At 54.8% G+C, this 17,710-nt stretch overlaps 1 protein-coding gene across 1 annotated transcript in view; it reads right to left on the minus strand.

Annotated features, from left to right (window-relative positions):
• The window catches only part of CACNA1E (calcium voltage-gated channel subunit alpha1 E), a 105,812-nt gene that overhangs the window by 15,126 nt on the left and 72,976 nt on the right, over positions 1–17,710 (minus strand). The window contains exons 21-39 of the mRNA XM_069023196.1: positions 16,882–17,478; positions 16,498–16,772; positions 15,741–15,900; positions 15,084–15,213; positions 14,520–14,579; positions 14,129–14,235; positions 10,295–10,306; positions 8,834–8,930; positions 7,559–7,719; positions 7,025–7,162; positions 6,307–6,508; positions 5,945–6,109; positions 5,336–5,446; positions 4,315–4,398; positions 4,107–4,232; positions 3,894–3,959; positions 2,090–2,181; positions 1,785–1,950; positions 1,506–1,633 (exon numbers count right to left, since the gene is read on the minus strand). Of these exons, the coding sequence (XP_068879297.1) occupies positions 1,506–1,633; positions 1,785–1,950; positions 2,090–2,181; positions 3,894–3,959; positions 4,107–4,232; positions 4,315–4,398; positions 5,336–5,446; positions 5,945–6,109; positions 6,307–6,508; positions 7,025–7,162; positions 7,559–7,719; positions 8,834–8,930; positions 10,295–10,306; positions 14,129–14,235; positions 14,520–14,579; positions 15,084–15,213; positions 15,741–15,900; positions 16,498–16,772; positions 16,882–17,478 (2,877 nt within the window). The remainder of the gene's footprint in view (positions 1–1,505; positions 1,634–1,784; positions 1,951–2,089; positions 2,182–3,893; positions 3,960–4,106; positions 4,233–4,314; positions 4,399–5,335; positions 5,447–5,944; positions 6,110–6,306; positions 6,509–7,024; positions 7,163–7,558; positions 7,720–8,833; positions 8,931–10,294; positions 10,307–14,128; positions 14,236–14,519; positions 14,580–15,083; positions 15,214–15,740; positions 15,901–16,497; positions 16,773–16,881; positions 17,479–17,710) is intronic.

The raw sequence follows: 17,710 nt of genomic DNA on the forward strand, positions 1-17,710 counted from the left end.
GAAACCACACAGGGAGGCAAAGAGCAGCATCACCGTCCTACCCAGTGCCTTTGCCTCTGGTTTCTCCTTGCTCTTCTCCCATCCCCTCTCCATCGCTGGCCAGAGATGAAGAACCAACAAGAACCCAACCATCTGGACAAAACCCATCCCAGCTCCCCCCTGGTGCTGGACGTTCTTCCTGTGAGAGCTCCATGTGATGGTGACGCTGTTGGGATGCAGCACTCTGCCCCACGCAGGCGGTGGGAGCTGTTGGGATGTACTCACCCGTTCCTCACCCAGTACCGGGGCTGCCACCACTGTCTCCTGTGTCCCCTAACCACTGGCTACAAGCATGGCTTGCTCAGGAATCAGAGGGGCACAGGGCATGGATAGGACAGCTCAGGCTTGTTTTACAGTGACTCCTGAACACCGAGGCCACCAATATGGGGGATGAGAGTGAATCAAGTGCCTGGTGTGAAGAAATCCTTCCCAAGAGCCACCCCACAGCAAACAGCTGGGTGTTTTGCTGCTCCACCTCCTCTCCTTTCTCTGGTTGGAGCTGATATTGGGCATAAAAAACCACCTTGTCTGGGGCTGGTCTCTTGCAGCAGGACATGAAGAGTGGAGGCAAAGAGTCTCCAAAAGGAGTGTGTGTGGTTGCCAAGGGCTCTGGAGTTAAGATGGCACAGGCTCCCTGGCAGTGGTGGATCATGGCTCCAAAGAGGCCCTGGGCTCTGGAAGGGGCCGCACAAGGCACCCTGGTGGTGCTGGGGCTGAGTGAAGGGCAAACATGCTCCCAGAGCTGCCAAGGGTCCCCCATTGCTGTAGGGATGCTTGGGACCATCCAAGGAGGAGGAGCAGTGGAGAACAAGGCCTCTGCAGCAGCAGGAGCAGAGCTGAAGTCTGGCCACGCAGGGTACGTATGGCCCTTGTGAGCCCAACCTGCTGCTGGCAACAAGCTGCTGCCTCCAAATGGGAGCCCTGTTCTCCAAGGTCCTCATCAGCAAAGCCCTCCCATCTCCAGAGGGGTGAGTGGGCTGGCCAGCACAGGAACACAGCTCCCCAAACACACCCCACACAATGTCCTCTGCAGGCGGCTTGGCAGGAGCCCAGCACATCCCCTTCGGTGGGAACAAGCCCCGCTCAGCCCTGCTCTTATCAGGAGCTGTGGGTGCTGGGGACCAAGGGGTGGAGCCCGTCTCAGGGCCAAAGCTCTTAGCTGGTGCATGGGAACAGGAAAGGAGGCTGAGAGGGATCTGGCCTGGTGGGCAGGGAGGAGAGGAAGAGCAGGAACATCCAGCACTCAGGATGAGCACCGTGGCAAACTGAACATCACCCAAGACGCCTGTGCCACCAACCACTATAGGAACCAGCTGCTGCCTTTGTAATGACCACAGGTGACAGCAGCACATCCCTGACTATGCCAGACATCACTGAGAACTATGGGTCCAGTAGGAGAATGCAGAGACCCTCGTTTAAAACCAGCTCTGAGAGGTTGCTCGGGAGAGAAGGAGCTGGCTACATACCACGCTGCTCGGTCATACTCTGCCCAGATCCGGACAAACTCATCCAGATGGTGAGGGCCCAGGATGGAGGAATCCCGTGTCAGGTATTCAAAGTTGTCCATGATGACTGCCACAAACAGGTTGAGCATCTAAATGAAAGGGAAAAAGGCAGAGAGAAAGGAAAGTGGGGGGAGAGGGAGCAGAGAAGAAAGAGTGATTGTGGGAAGGTGATGGAAGATGACCTGATGGCTGGGGTGCTGATGAGGGGGATCCCCAGAGCTCTCAGAGAAAGTAACTCACCAGGAAGGAGCAGAAGAAGATGAAGGACACAAAGTAAACGTAGGCCAGGTCGGTGCCGCAGCGCTCATTCTCGTTCTGCCCGGATGTCGCCGTCGTGTCCGGCTCGCAGCCTTTGCCCTCCAGGCAGGACAGCATGATCTCCTGCCACGCCTCTCCGGTGGCACTCCTGTTCCCAACACAATCCTGTCAGCAGCTCATGGTGGCACGGGATGGAGTCATGATGCTCCCAGGAGAAACCTCACCACCCCGTGCCCAAATTAAACACCTCTCTGGCATGCGGAGGAACATTTTCCATGGCTGCTCACCTGAAGAGGAGCATGAGGGAGCCCAAGAAGCTGCGGAAGTTGTTGTGCCGGTTAATGTGGCTTTCCTCATCTAGTTTGATATTGCCAAAAACCTACAGAAGGGAGAAAAAGGGCTCAGCTCTTCAGCCAAGAGCTCGTCGGCCAGGGAAGCAGCTGCACATTCACATTGGGCCCTTGAAAACATTCCAGCTCAGGAGCAACCCAATCTAGTTGAAGATGTCCCTGCCATGGGGTTGGACAAGATGGCATTTAAAGTCCCTTCTAACCCAAACCATTCTCTGACTGTGATTCCATGAAAAGTACCCCAGCAAAAACAGGCTGGTGCACAGCCAGCGTGCCAAGGAGCTGGTGCCAGGCAGCCATCGGGGAAGGAGACTCTCCTCTCCTTGGCAGGGATTTGCTGTGGGTGGCAAAGGCTGCGAGAGGCTGAGCTACCATGGAAACAGGAGCATGGAGGGCCTGGGATCAGCTGAGTCCAACCATTCCACATCCATCCCTCCATGCCATCTGAGCACCATGTGGCACCCAGTGGCCCCAAGTATGCTGGAGGTGCAGGGACAAAGTCTCACCACCCTGGGTGGGTGCTGGGTCACAGCCCTGGACACTCACAGGAGCTTTTCCCTTGGTGGAGAAATGGTCCGTGATGCCGGGGTCAGGCACAGCAGTGCAAACAGGGTGGGGAAGGGCTCAGGGAGGGAGGGACAGACCTTATCATCCCCAGGGCCAAGAGAGGCAAAAAAGATCAAAATATGGACAGTATTCTAACAACAAGCCTCAGCCAAGGCCGTGGTAAGACATAACGAACATTCGTAAAGTGCCTGCAATTGGAAAAATGTGCTGTTATTACAGTTAAATATTTATTCCCCTTTCCCTGAACCTAAAAATACACCAACTGCAGAGTATTTTTTCCCTGTACAGGTTTTTTGGAATGTGTAATTGTAGAATATTTTCTGCCTCCAGCTATTTTGCTCAAATAACACCCACAGACTTTACTGCTTGGGGATTTGTTCACAATGGTGTTAAAAAAAAATTTAAAAAATAAATCTAATACTACCACCCAGCAGGGAAGGGGGCTGAGTCAGATGGTGGCTGTTTAGGGGAACACCTGGAGCTGGTGCTGAGGTGTGTAGGACAGGGTGGCAAAAACCAGTCACAGCACTGGAAGATCCTAAACAGCAGCTCTGCCAAGCAGCACAAGCCAGAGGCCACTGTCACCTCAAAATCAGCTCCTGATTTTGATACTGCGGCAGCTCATCGGGCAGCTCCACATCCCCAGTGCTCGTTGTCGAGGACACTTTGTCACATCTCCAGCATGGGATTTAGTCAGAGCACAGGCGAGCCAGCCCCGCAGCACGTGTGGAGCTGAGGGCTTCAGCTCACGTGCCTCTTATTCACTATCTGGAGGCTGCGAAGCTGACGTCTCCCTGTGCTCTGCAGACCCCTGACCAGCTGGGAGGTCGTGGCAGGGCCCTAAATGTGAGCACCCAAACATGCCATCAGTGGTGCAGCTACAGGGACAAGATGGATGGCAGATGCCCAGCTGAGTCCCCAAGGCCACATCTCCAAATGTGCCAGTTGGGAAGGCAGCTGTGGAGCTTGATTGAACAAGACTATGGCAGTTTCGCCAGGGCACATGGCCCCACAGCTCCCAAAGAAGCTGTTTCATCCTCGACACCTCCCTGGGCACTGTGACTGGGCACAGCAATGACAGGCAGGCACAAGGGTTGCTTCTGTGTGTAATGCTGGGGACATGTTGGTGTCACTGTCTGTGCCAGAGGGATACACACGGACATGTCTGTCTCACCTGCATCCCAATGATGGCATAGATGAAGAAAAGCATGGCAATCAGGAGGCAGACATAGGGGAGTGCCTGCAAGAGAAGCAGATGAGTCATCTCATCAATCACAGGTCCAGCCCCAGAGGAGTACAAAACACACAGGTAAGTTGTGCTGATCCATCTCTCCTACAAGACCTTGAGAACAGCCCTTTTTTGGGAGCAGCTACCAATGAGACTGACCTTGAAGGACTGCACAAACGTCCAGAGCAGGATGCGGATGGTGTAACCCTGGCGGAGCAGCTTGATGAGCCGAGCAGCCCGGAAAAGCTTCAGGAAGCTCATGTTGAAGCTGCTGGTGTTCACCAGCTGGAAGGAGATTAGAGGGTCAGAGGGAGATGGGAGCCCACCCGACCACCCTACACCCTGCTGCTCCCAGCCCCTGCTTCACCTTGGTGTCCGTCAGGATGATCTCCGTAATGCTGCCAATGACCGTGATGAAGTCAAATATGTTCCAGGTGTCCCGGAAATAATTCTGTGAAAGAAAGGAGAGAGGGAACGTGGATTTGAGTTCAGGGATGGCAGGTCTGAAGGGTGCTGGGCCATGGGCCAAAGCTGCTCATGGGCAATGGTGGAGACCTCGCAGTCCATTTGTATGCAGCCGTGGTCCGGAACACCGTCCTGTGCCTGAGACAGTGGCAGACCCCAGCATGTCTGCAGCAAGCAGCTTCTCCTGGGAGATGATTCATGCATCCAACAGATCACCCTGGCAAATGGGAGCAGGAAAAGTAGCCACAGCCCAGGTCAGGCTGCAACAGCTCGTCATGTTGACCTTCGCAGCCAGCAGGCTGCTTTGCCCTCCTCTTCACAGACACCTGAACACCTCTCAGCCCCTGCTACTGGTGCAGCAGCTGGTGCAAGACTGGACATGACCATGCCTGGTGCTACTGGGAGCAAGGAGGGTGGCTAGAAATCCTCCTGATAGTGGGCTTTATCTCCCATAAGCAGCAAAGAAAAGCTGAAGAAAAAGCAATTTGTGGTTTCAAATCCCAAATGAGCAGCTGGGAACTTGAGGACTGTGAATCAGTCAGGGAGGTCTCACTGCTGCTCAGGTCTGGTCCAACTGGTACAGCCCAAGGACAGAAGTGCACCAGCACCTCCTGACTTGTGGGGACAAGGGAGCACAACCACCAGCAGTGCAGCAGCAGTGGGCTCTAACAGAGCAGCAGCACAGATCATGCAGGGTCCAGGCACAGAGCACAAGGCAAGAAGTAAAGCACCAGTGTGGCTTCCCCAGCAGCATCCAGCAGCGGGAAGTGCAATGAAAACCAAAGGATTCCAGCCTAAAAGCAGCAGGCCAGGATCCAAAATACATAGCAGCAACCTCACATTATTAACACCTTCTCTCTGTGATCTGTGCACTACCAAAGTGCAAATTAACACCCTCATAAAGAACAGGAGCAGGCACTCACCAGGAAGCCAAAAGCGATGATCTTGAGGACGCACTCCAAGGAGAACACCATGGTGAAGGCAATGTTCAGGTACTTCAGGGCCAGCTCATAGGTGTATGGAGCAGAATAGTACTGATGGAAACAGAGACAGCGCTAGCCAGGAGGGGGCCTGCCAGCCTCTTGGCTGATGACTGTCCCAGCACAGACCCGACAGCGCCCTGTTTGCTGCCCTGGCTGCCTCAAGAATTCCTTCCTTTCTTCACCCCTCCCTCAGGACAGACCTGTGGCGGTCCATGTTCCTTGCCCTGGGGGCATCAAGAACATCTCCTCCTTACTCTCTCTCCACCCCTCTCCAAGGACAGATACCATTTCATCTAAGAAGGGAGCACAGGGGAAATCCAGATCTGCCTGCAGTAGTTAAGAGGTCTAAATAATTTGGGTCATTTCTTTTAGAAAAGATGCTATCTCCAGTTCCAGGGTCTTGTGTTGTTTCAAGTGGCTGTGCCAAGGAAATACACACACAGATGGTGTCTCAAAGCATCTCCACAACCAAACTACCCTCTGCTCCCATCCTGAGTGATCCTACTGCTCCAAACAAAGGGGACAGACTCACTCTGACCACCAGCTCACCTTCATCATGAGCACCACGGTGTTGAGCGCTATCATGGCCATGATGGTGTACTCGAAGGACGGGGACACCACGAAGTGCCACACGCGGTACTGGAAGGTGTGTCTGTTCTGGGGCATGTACCGCGTCAGGGGCTTGGCGCTGATGGCAAAGTCAATACAGGCCCTCTGCAATGAAACAGCGCCCATCAGACCCCGGCCCATGGACACCTGGGAGGTGGTGGCTGCTGTGCTTCTTTCCTCCATGATCTGGGAAGGCAGCTGGCTCATGGGTTTCTCACCTTTTCAATATCAAGGGAGTTCCAAGCTCCCAAATTGCTAAAAACCCCATGGAAATATCCTCGTTCCCCCTCCCCAGACCATACCTCATTCTTCTCCAGACTGCACTCCTCCATCATTTTGTCTCCTTGCTCTTGGAATGTGATGATGATGAGAGCCACAAAAATGTTGACGAAGAAGAAAGGGAAGACCACAAAGTAGACGACATAGAAAATGGACATCTCCATGCGGTTGCTGCGGCTGGGCCCACGGTCCTCCTCCGTCACATCCACCGAGTGCTGCAGCACCCTGTGGGCAGAGAGGTGAAGAAAAGCAACCAGGGACATGTCCATCACTTCCAATTGGACCCAGCTCTGTCTGTCCATGCTTGTGTAATGACAAGGTAAAGCTCTGTCCTAATCTGTTTTCAAGGATGACCCTTTTAAATGGCTACAGCTTGTTTTACGGTGCTTTGCTGTGTCCCTGATGAAAAATGGATTTTCCTGTGCTCTGGACACAGAGAAAAATATTGCCCAATTTAGAGAGGTCTAGTCCTACTGTTATCCCTAATATTGACCTAAAATATATCGCCAGGCCATGCAGAAAGGGGATTATCCATCATTCGCTCCCTAAGGAAGAAGCTAACCCCAGCCACGGCCCAGCCTCATAGGGGGGCTAAAGGCTCTGTTGTGTTGGTATAAATTGTTATTCTTCTCCACCCCCTGCTCAGCAGCTCCTCTCTCAGTCCCACTGGGTGTAACCTGACTACCCCAACAGGAATGGGACCACCCCTATTCAAGGGGACAGACTGAGCAGAATACTCACTGGGGCCACCCCTCGCCGGTGGACACTGTGAACAGGGTGAGCAAAGCCCAGATGATATTGTCATAGTGAAACTCGTGCCGCTTCCACTCCCGGCATTTCACCTCCATCTTGTTCTTCTCGTGGTCCACGTAGTTCCCTCTGCAAGGTTGGGAGGGAGAGTGACCTTGGGTTTTGGGTTGCCAGAGTATGGGATGGTGGGTTTGAACCCTGGGGGTAGCGTGGGTATGTGCAGGGGTCACCCTTCCTCCCGCAGGGAGAAATGGGGAGAAATTGGGTAACAGCCACGAGGAAGGGGAGAGAGAAGGGGAAAGTAAAACAGAAGAGCGAAAGAGGAAAGAACAGGAGTGAATTGAGGGCCTCTGCACCCCATAGAAGGATGGGACACAGCACTGGGGACAGGGCTCAGCCCATGCCATCCACCCCATGAGCAAGTCATGGCCAAGGACTTAATGGGGAGCCACAGCAGACATGACCCAGCACCCTGCCCCTGCCAGAGGGGTCAGCAGCACCAGACCCACTGCATGGGGCACCTACATGCAGTCCTTCTGCGTGTCCTTCGAGCTGTCAGTGCAGTAGAAGAACTTCCCCTTGAAGAGCTGCACGGCGATGACAGCAAAGATGAACATGAAGAGCTTGTAGACAATGAGGATGTTGAAGACGTTCTTGAGAGATGTCACAACGCAGTCAAAAACGGCCTGAAATTGACGGCAGAGCTCACCCTGGGGAACCCACAGCCCTGGCAAAGGGCAGGACCAAGACCAAGATACTTGGTGGGAAAAGAGGGAAAGAGCTGGGTCTTCTCCCATGCCAAAAGCTGTTTTGTGAATGAGGTTAATGCCCAGAGTACCCACAGCACACATGTAGGCACCATGCAGCCCCGGAGACAGCACCAGGGATGGATATTTGTAGCCTCAGTGTTCTCTGCAACCAGGGAAGCAGACAGGGGACCATCCTAATGATGCAATTAGCAGCACTCAAGACTAATTAGTAAACACTTCATCGTTTTGCATCACCCCAAATAACAAGGCAGAGCAAATACCTCTGCCTGCCACAGCAGCATGTCCCTTAGTGCTCTCAGACCTGGTTCTCACAGCACTTTGAGTGGGGATTGTCCTTATCCCTGTTTCATGGTGCAGACAGGCACTTCCAGAAATGAACTGACACGGGCTGACTCCATCCACTGATCAGGAAGAAAAGCTGGGGTCAAACCCCACATTTCTGGGCTGCCACCCTGGCTCTCATCAATCAGCCAAACCACTTACAAGTAAGAAAAAAGGACTTGATGTGTCTCATACTCTTTTTTTGGCTCTGTACGCTATCAGCTAAGGTAGGGAAATTGATAATCCTACCTGTGATGCAGAAATAATCCCATTATTGAGATGGGAAATCCCTCTCCAGTGCAACACCATGACAGCACAGCACACAACACCCCAAGTTGTTGGCAAGCTCTAGTGGGAAAGATCGCAGACTTTGGAAAGAGACTTGAGCTATCCAAAACTAGGGCAGCCCTACTTTTCAGGAGCACATCTGGGCTTTGCTCCATTTTGTCCACTCAAGCCCCACTTTCCCTGAAGAGGAACTACTTCTGGACACCTTGCAGTGGTCCAGGCTTGCTTTTAATAACTCATCGCACCTCCAGACACAAAGCAGCCTGAAGGGTGTTGTGGTTGCAGACTGGGCTCCTAAAACACACAAAAAGCTTTGAAAACAACTTGTTGATCACTCACAAGCAAATCACTCTGTGTGACCCCTGCTCCCAGCAGTCCATGCAGGAGAAGAGGATGTAAGGCAGGAGATGGAGCTCATTACCTTCAGCTTGGGCAGTCTCTTGATGGTTTTCAGGGGCCTCAAGACCCGCAGCACACGGAGAGACTTGATGGTCTTGATATCCCGGCCCTTGTTGGTCCTGCCACATTGGAGGGAGGCACACGCACCCAAAAATGGAACAGAGAGACAATAACCCTGTAGACCTGGGTGCCCTGAGGCATTAAACTGCCGACAACACCCCTCCAGCACGTGCGAAGACGGGAACAGGAGGGGCACAAACGTGCGATCGCTGAGCGCTCAGCCCACCTAAACGCGGCTCCTCCAACACGTGCGCTGACAGCCGGCAGAGATGGAAAACAAGGCAATCCTCTCTTTCCCGGGATCAGCAACCTTCCAGTGACCTTAACAAACCCCTGGCTGTGGGAAGCAATGCCAGGGCTGGGGCAGGCAGTGCCAGGAGGTTTGCAGGGCAAAGGCAGCACAAGGTTTGCTTCCCTCCTTCAGGCACATGCTCTTTGCAAATGGGGCTTGCACAGGGTCACCACTGCTGCAAATTTTTTCCTATCAGTTGCAAGAAGTTCATAATAAAATGAGGGAGGTGCACTCAATGGGGTCTACCTTGCCAGGGAAATTGTGTGTGTCCCACCCCTGGAAGTGTTCCAGGCAAAGTTGGGTGGGGCCCTGAACAATTGGGTCTAGTGGAAGGTGTCCCTGCCCAAGGCAGATGGAAGAGTCGCTACGATCTCTCTGGATCAGGGCTACTCTTGCCTTCACCCCAAGTCAGCTGAGGGAGGCAGAGCTTACCAGTAGAATTCTTTAGAAAAGCCCCCTTGTGACCCTCATTTCTCGAAAATGATGATTATTCCCCAACCACAATACCAGGGGCAATTTTTTCTTGTCTTTTAACTAAAGACTGGATCTCAGGGTGGAGCAGCAAGGTCCTGGTGAAGGTGGCACAGCTTGGATCCACCAGGCACCCTTGAAAAATGTCAAGGAAATTACTTGCAACAAAAGATGCTCCCAATTACACAGCTCCTTGGCGAGGGTTAATGCAACAGGGAGTACAATAATGGGCTTAATCATTATGAGATGTAAACAAAACCACTCATTAATAGTCCTCCCTGGGAGCACAGCCCTCACATGCATGGGAAGCAACTGTTCAAACAGACCTAGGACTCACTTTGCTCCTGCTTTGCTGAGGATCAGGGCCTGGATAAGGGGCTGGGGCATCTGACTGAGGGATGGGGGTGAGGGTTTGAGAGCAGCACTCAGCTGGTGCAAGTTGTTACCAAGCACACCCCAACAGTGTGCAGTGGCTGACATCTGCTGAGGGGGGATCTCTTCAGGATCTCACTCAGGAGTGCCTGCAGAGCAGCGTGCTGCAGTCCCTGAAAATGCAGCTAAGGGTCTGCTCAGGTGTCGGACAGACTGACATCCACCTGCACCCATCCCCCTGCATTCCCAAGGAACAGCATCCCGCAATATCTCGAGTGCCATAGTTACCCCAAAGCATTCCTGTCGGCGATCCAGCCCAGCAGCCACCAAGCAGCACCAGAAGAAAAAGAAAGAGAGAAGGAAGGTAAGAAAGGCATCATGGGAGCTGCATGGGGACCCTGCAGCAGCTGTCCACCACCCCAGACCTTGGGTGAAAGGCACGATGAGCAGACCACGTTGTGCCCTTCAGGATGGGGCACATCTCCAGGGAGGTACTCATCCAGAAGCCCCTCCTGCCCTCCCTGCTGGAGGTTTTGGGTGGGGGGCACACAGTGAAAGCTCTGCTGCAAGAGGAACCTGCATGGGGTGGGACAGTGGGCAGCAGCAGGAAGGCACATGGTCCTCCTTAGCCAGAAGTGGTGGGGGGACCATGAGCCAAAGGCAGGAGCCTCCAGGGGAATCTACCTGCAAAGCCACAATAGTTCCCATCCAAATTCTGCTAAATCACCTCTATTGAGAACTCTGCTGATTAAGAGCCTGAGCTGCAGTGCAGGATCTCCTGCAAGCCAGCAGGACACTCACTTGGACAAGCCAAGGTGGGCTCCAAGGTCCATGGTTGTAACCAAGCCCCTGTCCCTGTTTCAGCCAAGTCCCTGCCACGCGCACACAGAGTGCTCAGCACCGGGGGCAAAGCCTACAAGTAAAACATTTCCTAGAACACATGAAACTAATCCCAGCCCCTGGCTGTGTGTAGGTCCAACACGTGGGAGGTGTGCTGAAAAGGTGACAATTTAACTTTGCAGCACTTCTGTGGTGGGACCTCTGTCCTGACCTGCCTCACACCAGGTTATTTTGCAGTACATATGTGTCCTTCTTGCTTCCAGACCCTCGTGCCAATGGGCACAAGGAGATGCTGCAAGGAAAGAGACACCTCTGCTGGGTAATCTGCCCTTGCACATCAAGGGCGAGGGCTCCACACTGACCCCTCAACCTCTCCAGCAACCTTTTCACCACCTCTGGGCAGCGCTGCAAAACTGCTGTGAAATGCCTCCTTGGAGGGACGCAAAGGCGAGCAGGGTCTTTAGTTGTGGTTCTGGTTATTTCAGATAATTTAATTTGAACTCTTTAGAGATTTACAGCTTTTTATTTAGGCTGTGTATGGATTGATGTATTAGCTTTCCATGTGGAGAGCTATGGTTAATGGAGATAGCCTCTCTCTCAGGATGTGTGGGCTCCGAGGGAGCAGTGGACAAGCCACAATGGCACATAGAGAGATGCCTTTGTGGGTGGACACTTCATTATCAGTGATTTGGACATGGCACAGACAGCCAGGGGGTGATGGTGGCACTGCTGAACCAGCTCAAAGACCTCCTGCTGTGCCCAGAGCCACCCAGGACCCCTGTGGGAAAACCAGAGCGCAGAGGGGAGGCAAAAGGGACGGGAAACCTGCATGGCACATCCCAACACTCCTGCTGGGAAGTTCTGGACTCAGTCACCAGCTGCTCTCATCCAGGTAATCACTGCAGCTGCTCCATGGGCATTGCTCTTCCCAACCAGCATCATGGAGGAGAGGAGAAGGAGAAGGAGGACACTCCCCCTGCCCTTGCCCCACGTCAAAGAGCTCACAGAGGGAGAAGAAAAGGAGACGGATTGAAACATCACCACCAGAGTTTTCCCCTGGAGACCAGGAGGGAGGGTGGGAGGGAGGGCGGCAGGCTGGGACATGGAGAGCTGGTGAACATCCTGCAGCTCCCGCGGCTGTGGCGGTGCTGCGCTGCTGAGGGGAGAGGCAGGTGTTCTTATAAATGCTTTATAATGTAGGAACCCATCGGAAATCGCCGTGGTGCCTTTGTTCCTTTCACTCCTGAAGGCATGAGATCATCTCCTCCAGCAGGAGCCACGCTGGAGGTGGGGCAGACAGACAATCCTGCAGGTTTGCATTATAAAGAGCTCCCCGTCCATGGCACAAGCAGCTCAGTACCTACCCAGCTACAGCTACAAGACAGAGCAGGAGACACCAATACTTGCTGTAAACGTGTGTGGAGACGCCAAGGCCTTCTCCATGGGAAGGGCTTTGGTGCCACGGCCGACGGGGCTGCTCACCTTTGAGAATTCAGCTGCCCCATGCCCAGAGGGAACGTCCTTCCCTTGGGAGGACAGGTGGAGGCAGGCAGGTGGCAAGCAGGGCTGGAAGGTGCCAGGCAGCTTCCCCACATGCTCGGTGCTGGGCCCTGCCATCTCCAGGGGCCACCACAGGAATTTTGCCACCCTCGTGGGGTGAGGGCAAGGGGACAGTAAACGATTACTGTACATTGGTGAGGACATTCGTCCACCCAGGAGCAGGCTGAGCCAACAACCTGTGCTCCTTCAGCCATCAAAATTCTTGATGGAAGTTGACTCGGAAGGAAAAGGCTCCCTTGTCCTCCTCGTCAAACCACTCAGTGCATCTTCAGGCTGCTGATGCCCTTGCACCCTGCAGACACGCTCTGAGGGGCTGCCCTGGCAGAGGAGGGATCAGCCAGGCCCTGGAGATGCTTGATCCATCCTCATGGTGGCCTTTGTGGCCTTCCAGAGGCTCAGAGCATTGTCCCCAGCCAGCAAACCTGCCCCATGCCCCTTCCCCATGCCAGGGTCTGCAGTCAGCCCCCTGCCCTCCCCAGGGGCTGCTTCATCCCTGTGCTGAGTGAACTGAATTCTCCCATGCTCTTCCTGAGGAGCGAGCAGGGGCTGAAAGCACCGGGTGAGGAATGGGGTAGGAGAGTGAGGAAGGAACAAGCAACGAGCCAGGGGGCGTACAAGTGGGTGAGAACCAGGAGAAGGAACTGCTGCCCAGTCCAGGGTGAGATGGGAGGGATGGATTACAGGCTGTAATCCATTGAGCGACCTCGGGGCTCGGACCCGGCCACCCCGAGAGCCCCGCACGGTACCTGAGCTGTGGACAAGGCCAAGGCTCCCGTCTGCGTGGCTGCCAGGCCCTCCCCTTTCACCAGCCACTGCTGCCAGTGTCAGAGGCACAAAGAGAGAACAACAGCGTGACAAAGAAGCCTGAGCCTCTCCTCTCTCCTCATCTCCCTCCTCGGGCACCAGTGAGGCACAGGGACCTGGGGACCAGGGGATGCCCCTTTCCTGCAAGCATCACCTTGGCACCACACATCCCTTCCTGTGCTCACTGCACCACCTGCCCCAGCCAGCAGCACAGGGGACATCAGAGCAGCAGGAAACTCATTCCTGGGTGCTCCTGCCCTCCATGGCATGGGCACCATGGACATCCCAGTACCCACAGGTGCCACAAGCTCTGTACCAGAGCCCAATCTCAAAGCGATGCTCAGTGGGGACATTACAGGGCAAGCACACAGCCCTCTCCGTGATGCCACAGAAGACGCTGGCACAAACCCCACTGGCCTCACTGCCATTCCTGCAGGGCTCCAGAGCAATGTCCCCCTCAGACCAGAGGAAAAGTTACCAGCCAGGGGTACCATTTCCAGCACAAACATGTTCAGAGGGCAGCTCCACCTGGCAGGCTGCTGCTTTTGCTGTCTCTGTGCACCCCAAGATTCATAGCAGGTGTATAACTCCAGCTCTGACACCCTTAGGCCATTTTCCCTCTCTCTAACAGCCCCTTCTGCTCTGTTTCAAATCCACTTTCACCACCAACTTCCTCCTAGCCTCTCCAGCTTGCCTTGCCTTGCTCCCTGCCTGCTTGCTCACCAGCTTCTGACTAACAAGGAGAAATACATCTGTAGAGCACCACTGCCAGGAGCCATCCCAGAAGCAGAGCAGAAGGGTGCAGAGAAATAAAATACAAAATGAAATCAGAGTCTAGTAGCCATGACACATGGCTGCATCCTTCTCCCACCCCAGCCAAGGGAAGGCAGGGAGCTGACAAGGACAACGGCCACTTACGCCAAGGCAAAAGCCACCAGTGCTCCCACCACCACGATGAAATCCAGGATGTTCCAGAGGTCCCGGAAATAGGAGCCATCCTGCAGGATCAAGCCCTGATCAATCATCTGGAGGGGAGATACAGAGAGAAAAACAGGCAGGGAATGAGTAGCTCAGACATCAAGTGGAAGGGACAAGCTGGGGGACAGGGACACTGCAGACTTGTCCTGCGTGTAGGACTTCATATTTTGTGGAAGCCTTGAGGCTGATAAGGGAGGCGCTGAGCACTCCAAACCACCACTGCTGACAACCAGACTTTAAGGTCTCCACCACCTAAATTTAAGACCAGAACTGCAAAACTGAGCTATTTCCCACTGGCTGCAGGGATGCTGCAGCCTGTCAGGGCTCTTACCTTGATCACCATCTCGAAGGTGAAGACGCCAGTGAAGACGTAATCAAAATACCTCAGGACCTGCAGAGAAAGGGCACAGGTGCTCTGCAGCTGCTGCTGAGCAAACCCTGCCCACCCAGACACCCAGATGCTGCAGCTTGCCTGGCTCAGGGGCAGACACAGGGTTGGTTTGCTTGTCCCAAACTCAGCCTGGTCCCTAAGAGCTCATGGCAGCCCTAAACCCAGCCTGTGCAGGCAGGAGGGAATCATTCCCCATGCAAATGGCTTGGAAATGATGATGCTAGCCAGGAGCATGTGCCCCATACCAATGTCCATACCAGCATAAAGTTCAAGCCGCTTTACAGCTGACCAGGCATCCTGGTCCCTCCCCAGGCTCTAAACTTCACATGTGGGAAGCTGAGAGTGACTCCCATGGTTTATAAAGGAAGGTGATGGGGAAAAAGACAGATTCCATGGTGTGGTGCAAGTGCTGCCACCGGCTGCCCTGATCCGCGCCCCAGCACGGGGAGCTAAAATCCTACAGGAGCTCTGCCTGCACTGGTGGGGGGAGGGGGTTGCAATCACTTTGTTGCGGTCGGAGTTGGTGAGGACGGGATCCTCGGCAGCGAGGGCGATGCTGCTGGCGGCGATCACCAGGAGGATGCACATCTCGAAGTAGCGCAGGTTCACGATGTAGTGGCAGGCCCTCCTCACCCTGTGGGGACAAAGCCCACACCCCACCTGTGAGCCTTTGGCAGGCCCCAGCCACAGCCCACATGCAAAGCCCACCCCATATTGCTGCCTTCCAGGGTGGGAAGATGGGCAGCAAAGTCTGAGGAGCAAAAGAAGGGAGCCCAAAGGGTATTAGGACTTGCTAATCTCTTTTCTCAGCTGTCTCAGCCCCACAGCCAGGCAGGGAGAAAGTCCTTGAGAAATTGGGGTGCTTACTCTTCCAGGCTGCTGGAGCTGGGAAAGAGCTACAGTGGTGCAGAAAACTGCAGGTAAATATAACAATCAAGGAATAAAAATCCCAGCTTAGCAATCAGCAGCTGGGAGAGAGAGCCATGAGCATGGCTGCCACAGAGGGAGAGCAATGTAGGGCTTGGGGAACACTGTGGCTGCTTATCAAGGCTGTTTGGGAGGTATTCAGCTTCCTTCCCACAGGAATTCCTTGTCTTTGGTGACATCTGGGGTCCTTCCCCTTGCAGCCCTCCCCAGCCCCAGTCTGAAAAAACATCTCACGGGTTGGTGGTGCTGAAGATGAACATGGAGCTGTGCGGCACCATTGCTTTGCCCGTTTTGCTCTTTTCCTTCTTCTGCTTCTTCTTCTCCATTTCCTCCTCATCTTCTTTGATCTCAGCCTCCTTTAAGGGGCTGGCTTCACCATCTGTCTTGTTGCTAACTGCAGGAAAGCGAGAGCCTTTGCCTGGCCTTGCACCCAGACAACACCCTGGGGTGTCCCTGCCACCCGGGCAACCCTCTCCTTCCTGCTCTGAATCCCTGTGCTGTTACAGGGAGAGAGACTAGGCAGGAAGAAAACACACGAGCTGCTGGGATGGAACAGGTGAAATGGGTTTAACAAGGCCAGTTTTCACCTTGCTGGTTAATTACTAACACTGTTTAAAGCAGCTCACCTTGACAGCGAGGATGCTGCTAAGGGGTTTGAGTGACAGCGAGCTGCCAGAGGCTACAGATGTGCCAGGAAAACAGGGAATACAAGAGTTTTGCCCAGGCAGAGAGGAAGGGGAAATGAGGCATCAGATGAAGGGGTGGATGGAAAGAGGTGAGAAAGGGACATGGGCCCCAGGGGATGCTGGCACATCAGCATTTGGGCTCCCCTGCAAAACTGGGTTGCTGGAGGGAAGTGCTGCAAGGAGCAGCAAGGAGATCCCCCCCAGCTGAGGGATGTGGATAGGAAAAGCCATGCAAGCAGCTTTCCATCCCTGCAGGGTCCCCAAGGGCTGGGAGAGGGGCTCAGGAAAGAGAGACAGGTCCTCACTCTGTACCACAGCGGAGTCGTGGACATCGATCATGATGGCCGTGCTCTCGGTGGCCTTCTCGGTGTTGGGGGTGATGGAGGAGAGGTCGGGCTCGCTGCGGCTCACGGTGCGGCTGGGCTCCAGCAGCGCCTGCTCACTGGTGTCTGGGCTGCTGCAGTCCTGCTCCATCAGGTTGCCCGTCTTCCCCTGGGAGAGCTCAGTTCCAGCATGTGGGGGGCTCCCCTTCTTAGCGCTCCCAATCAGATCAGCATCACCAGCAGGGACCCCGTTTGTCCTGCAGGAGAGACGGGGGAGAAAAAGAGGTGTGAGAAGATACGGGGATATGAGAAGAAGAGCAAATGAGGAGCTGTGGGAAGGGCAAGATGCTCTCTGCAGGTACCAACCTGATGGACTCCCCACTCGCCTCTGGCTCCCCCGGAATCAGCGCCTCTGCTGCAGCCACGTCCCCACGCCGGTCCCCGTCCTGTGCCCCCTCCACGGTGCTGGCCTCCTCCAGCCCCATCTCCTGGCTGGCCGAGCGGCTCCCCAAGATGCCAGCCGTGTCCTTGCCCTCCATGCGGGCTCTGCGGTGCCGGCTGCGCCGCTGGCTCTGCCTCATCCTGGCCCTGTCCTCGATGCTGCCTCCTGCCCCGTCCTGTTCTCCTGGCTCACAGTTCCCGTGGCAAGATTTCTGCTGCCACATGTCCTTGTCCCGCTTGGCCCGGGGCGATGTCCTGTCCTCACCACCGCTGGGGTTGGCCCCTGGGACTGGCTGCTCAGGTCCCTCGGCCAGGGGCCGCTCACCCTTCCCCTGCTCCTCAGTGCATTTCTCCAGGGTGACGCCATCCCCAGGTTTCTTCCTGCGGAAGATGCTGGCATGGGGATTGATGAGGGGCTCATCCTTGTTGATGCCCTCCTGGCTGGACATCTGCATGTGCCGGCGCAGCTGGCTTGTGCGCTGCTCCCACACCGACATGTGGTGCCGCCGGCGCCGCTCCCGCCTGCAACGGGGGACAGGGAGGGGTCACCATCCTGGCTGTCCACACCATCCCCTGGTGGAGCACCCACCCTGGATTTAATCTGGGAATCCCAGGGAGAAGGAAGTGCCACCGCCAGGGTTACAGGCTGTGCTGAGACTCCGTCAGTCTCCCTCTGGTGCTGGCAGGGGCTGGAAATGGGGCTGAGGCTGTGCTTGTGCCCCTTCAGAAGTCATCAGGCTGATGGATGACCAGC

Source organism: Aphelocoma coerulescens, chromosome 8 (assembly GCF_041296385.1).
Source record: "Aphelocoma coerulescens isolate FSJ_1873_10779 chromosome 8, UR_Acoe_1.0, whole genome shotgun sequence".
Taxonomy (NCBI): domain Eukaryota; kingdom Metazoa; phylum Chordata; class Aves; order Passeriformes; family Corvidae; genus Aphelocoma; species Aphelocoma coerulescens.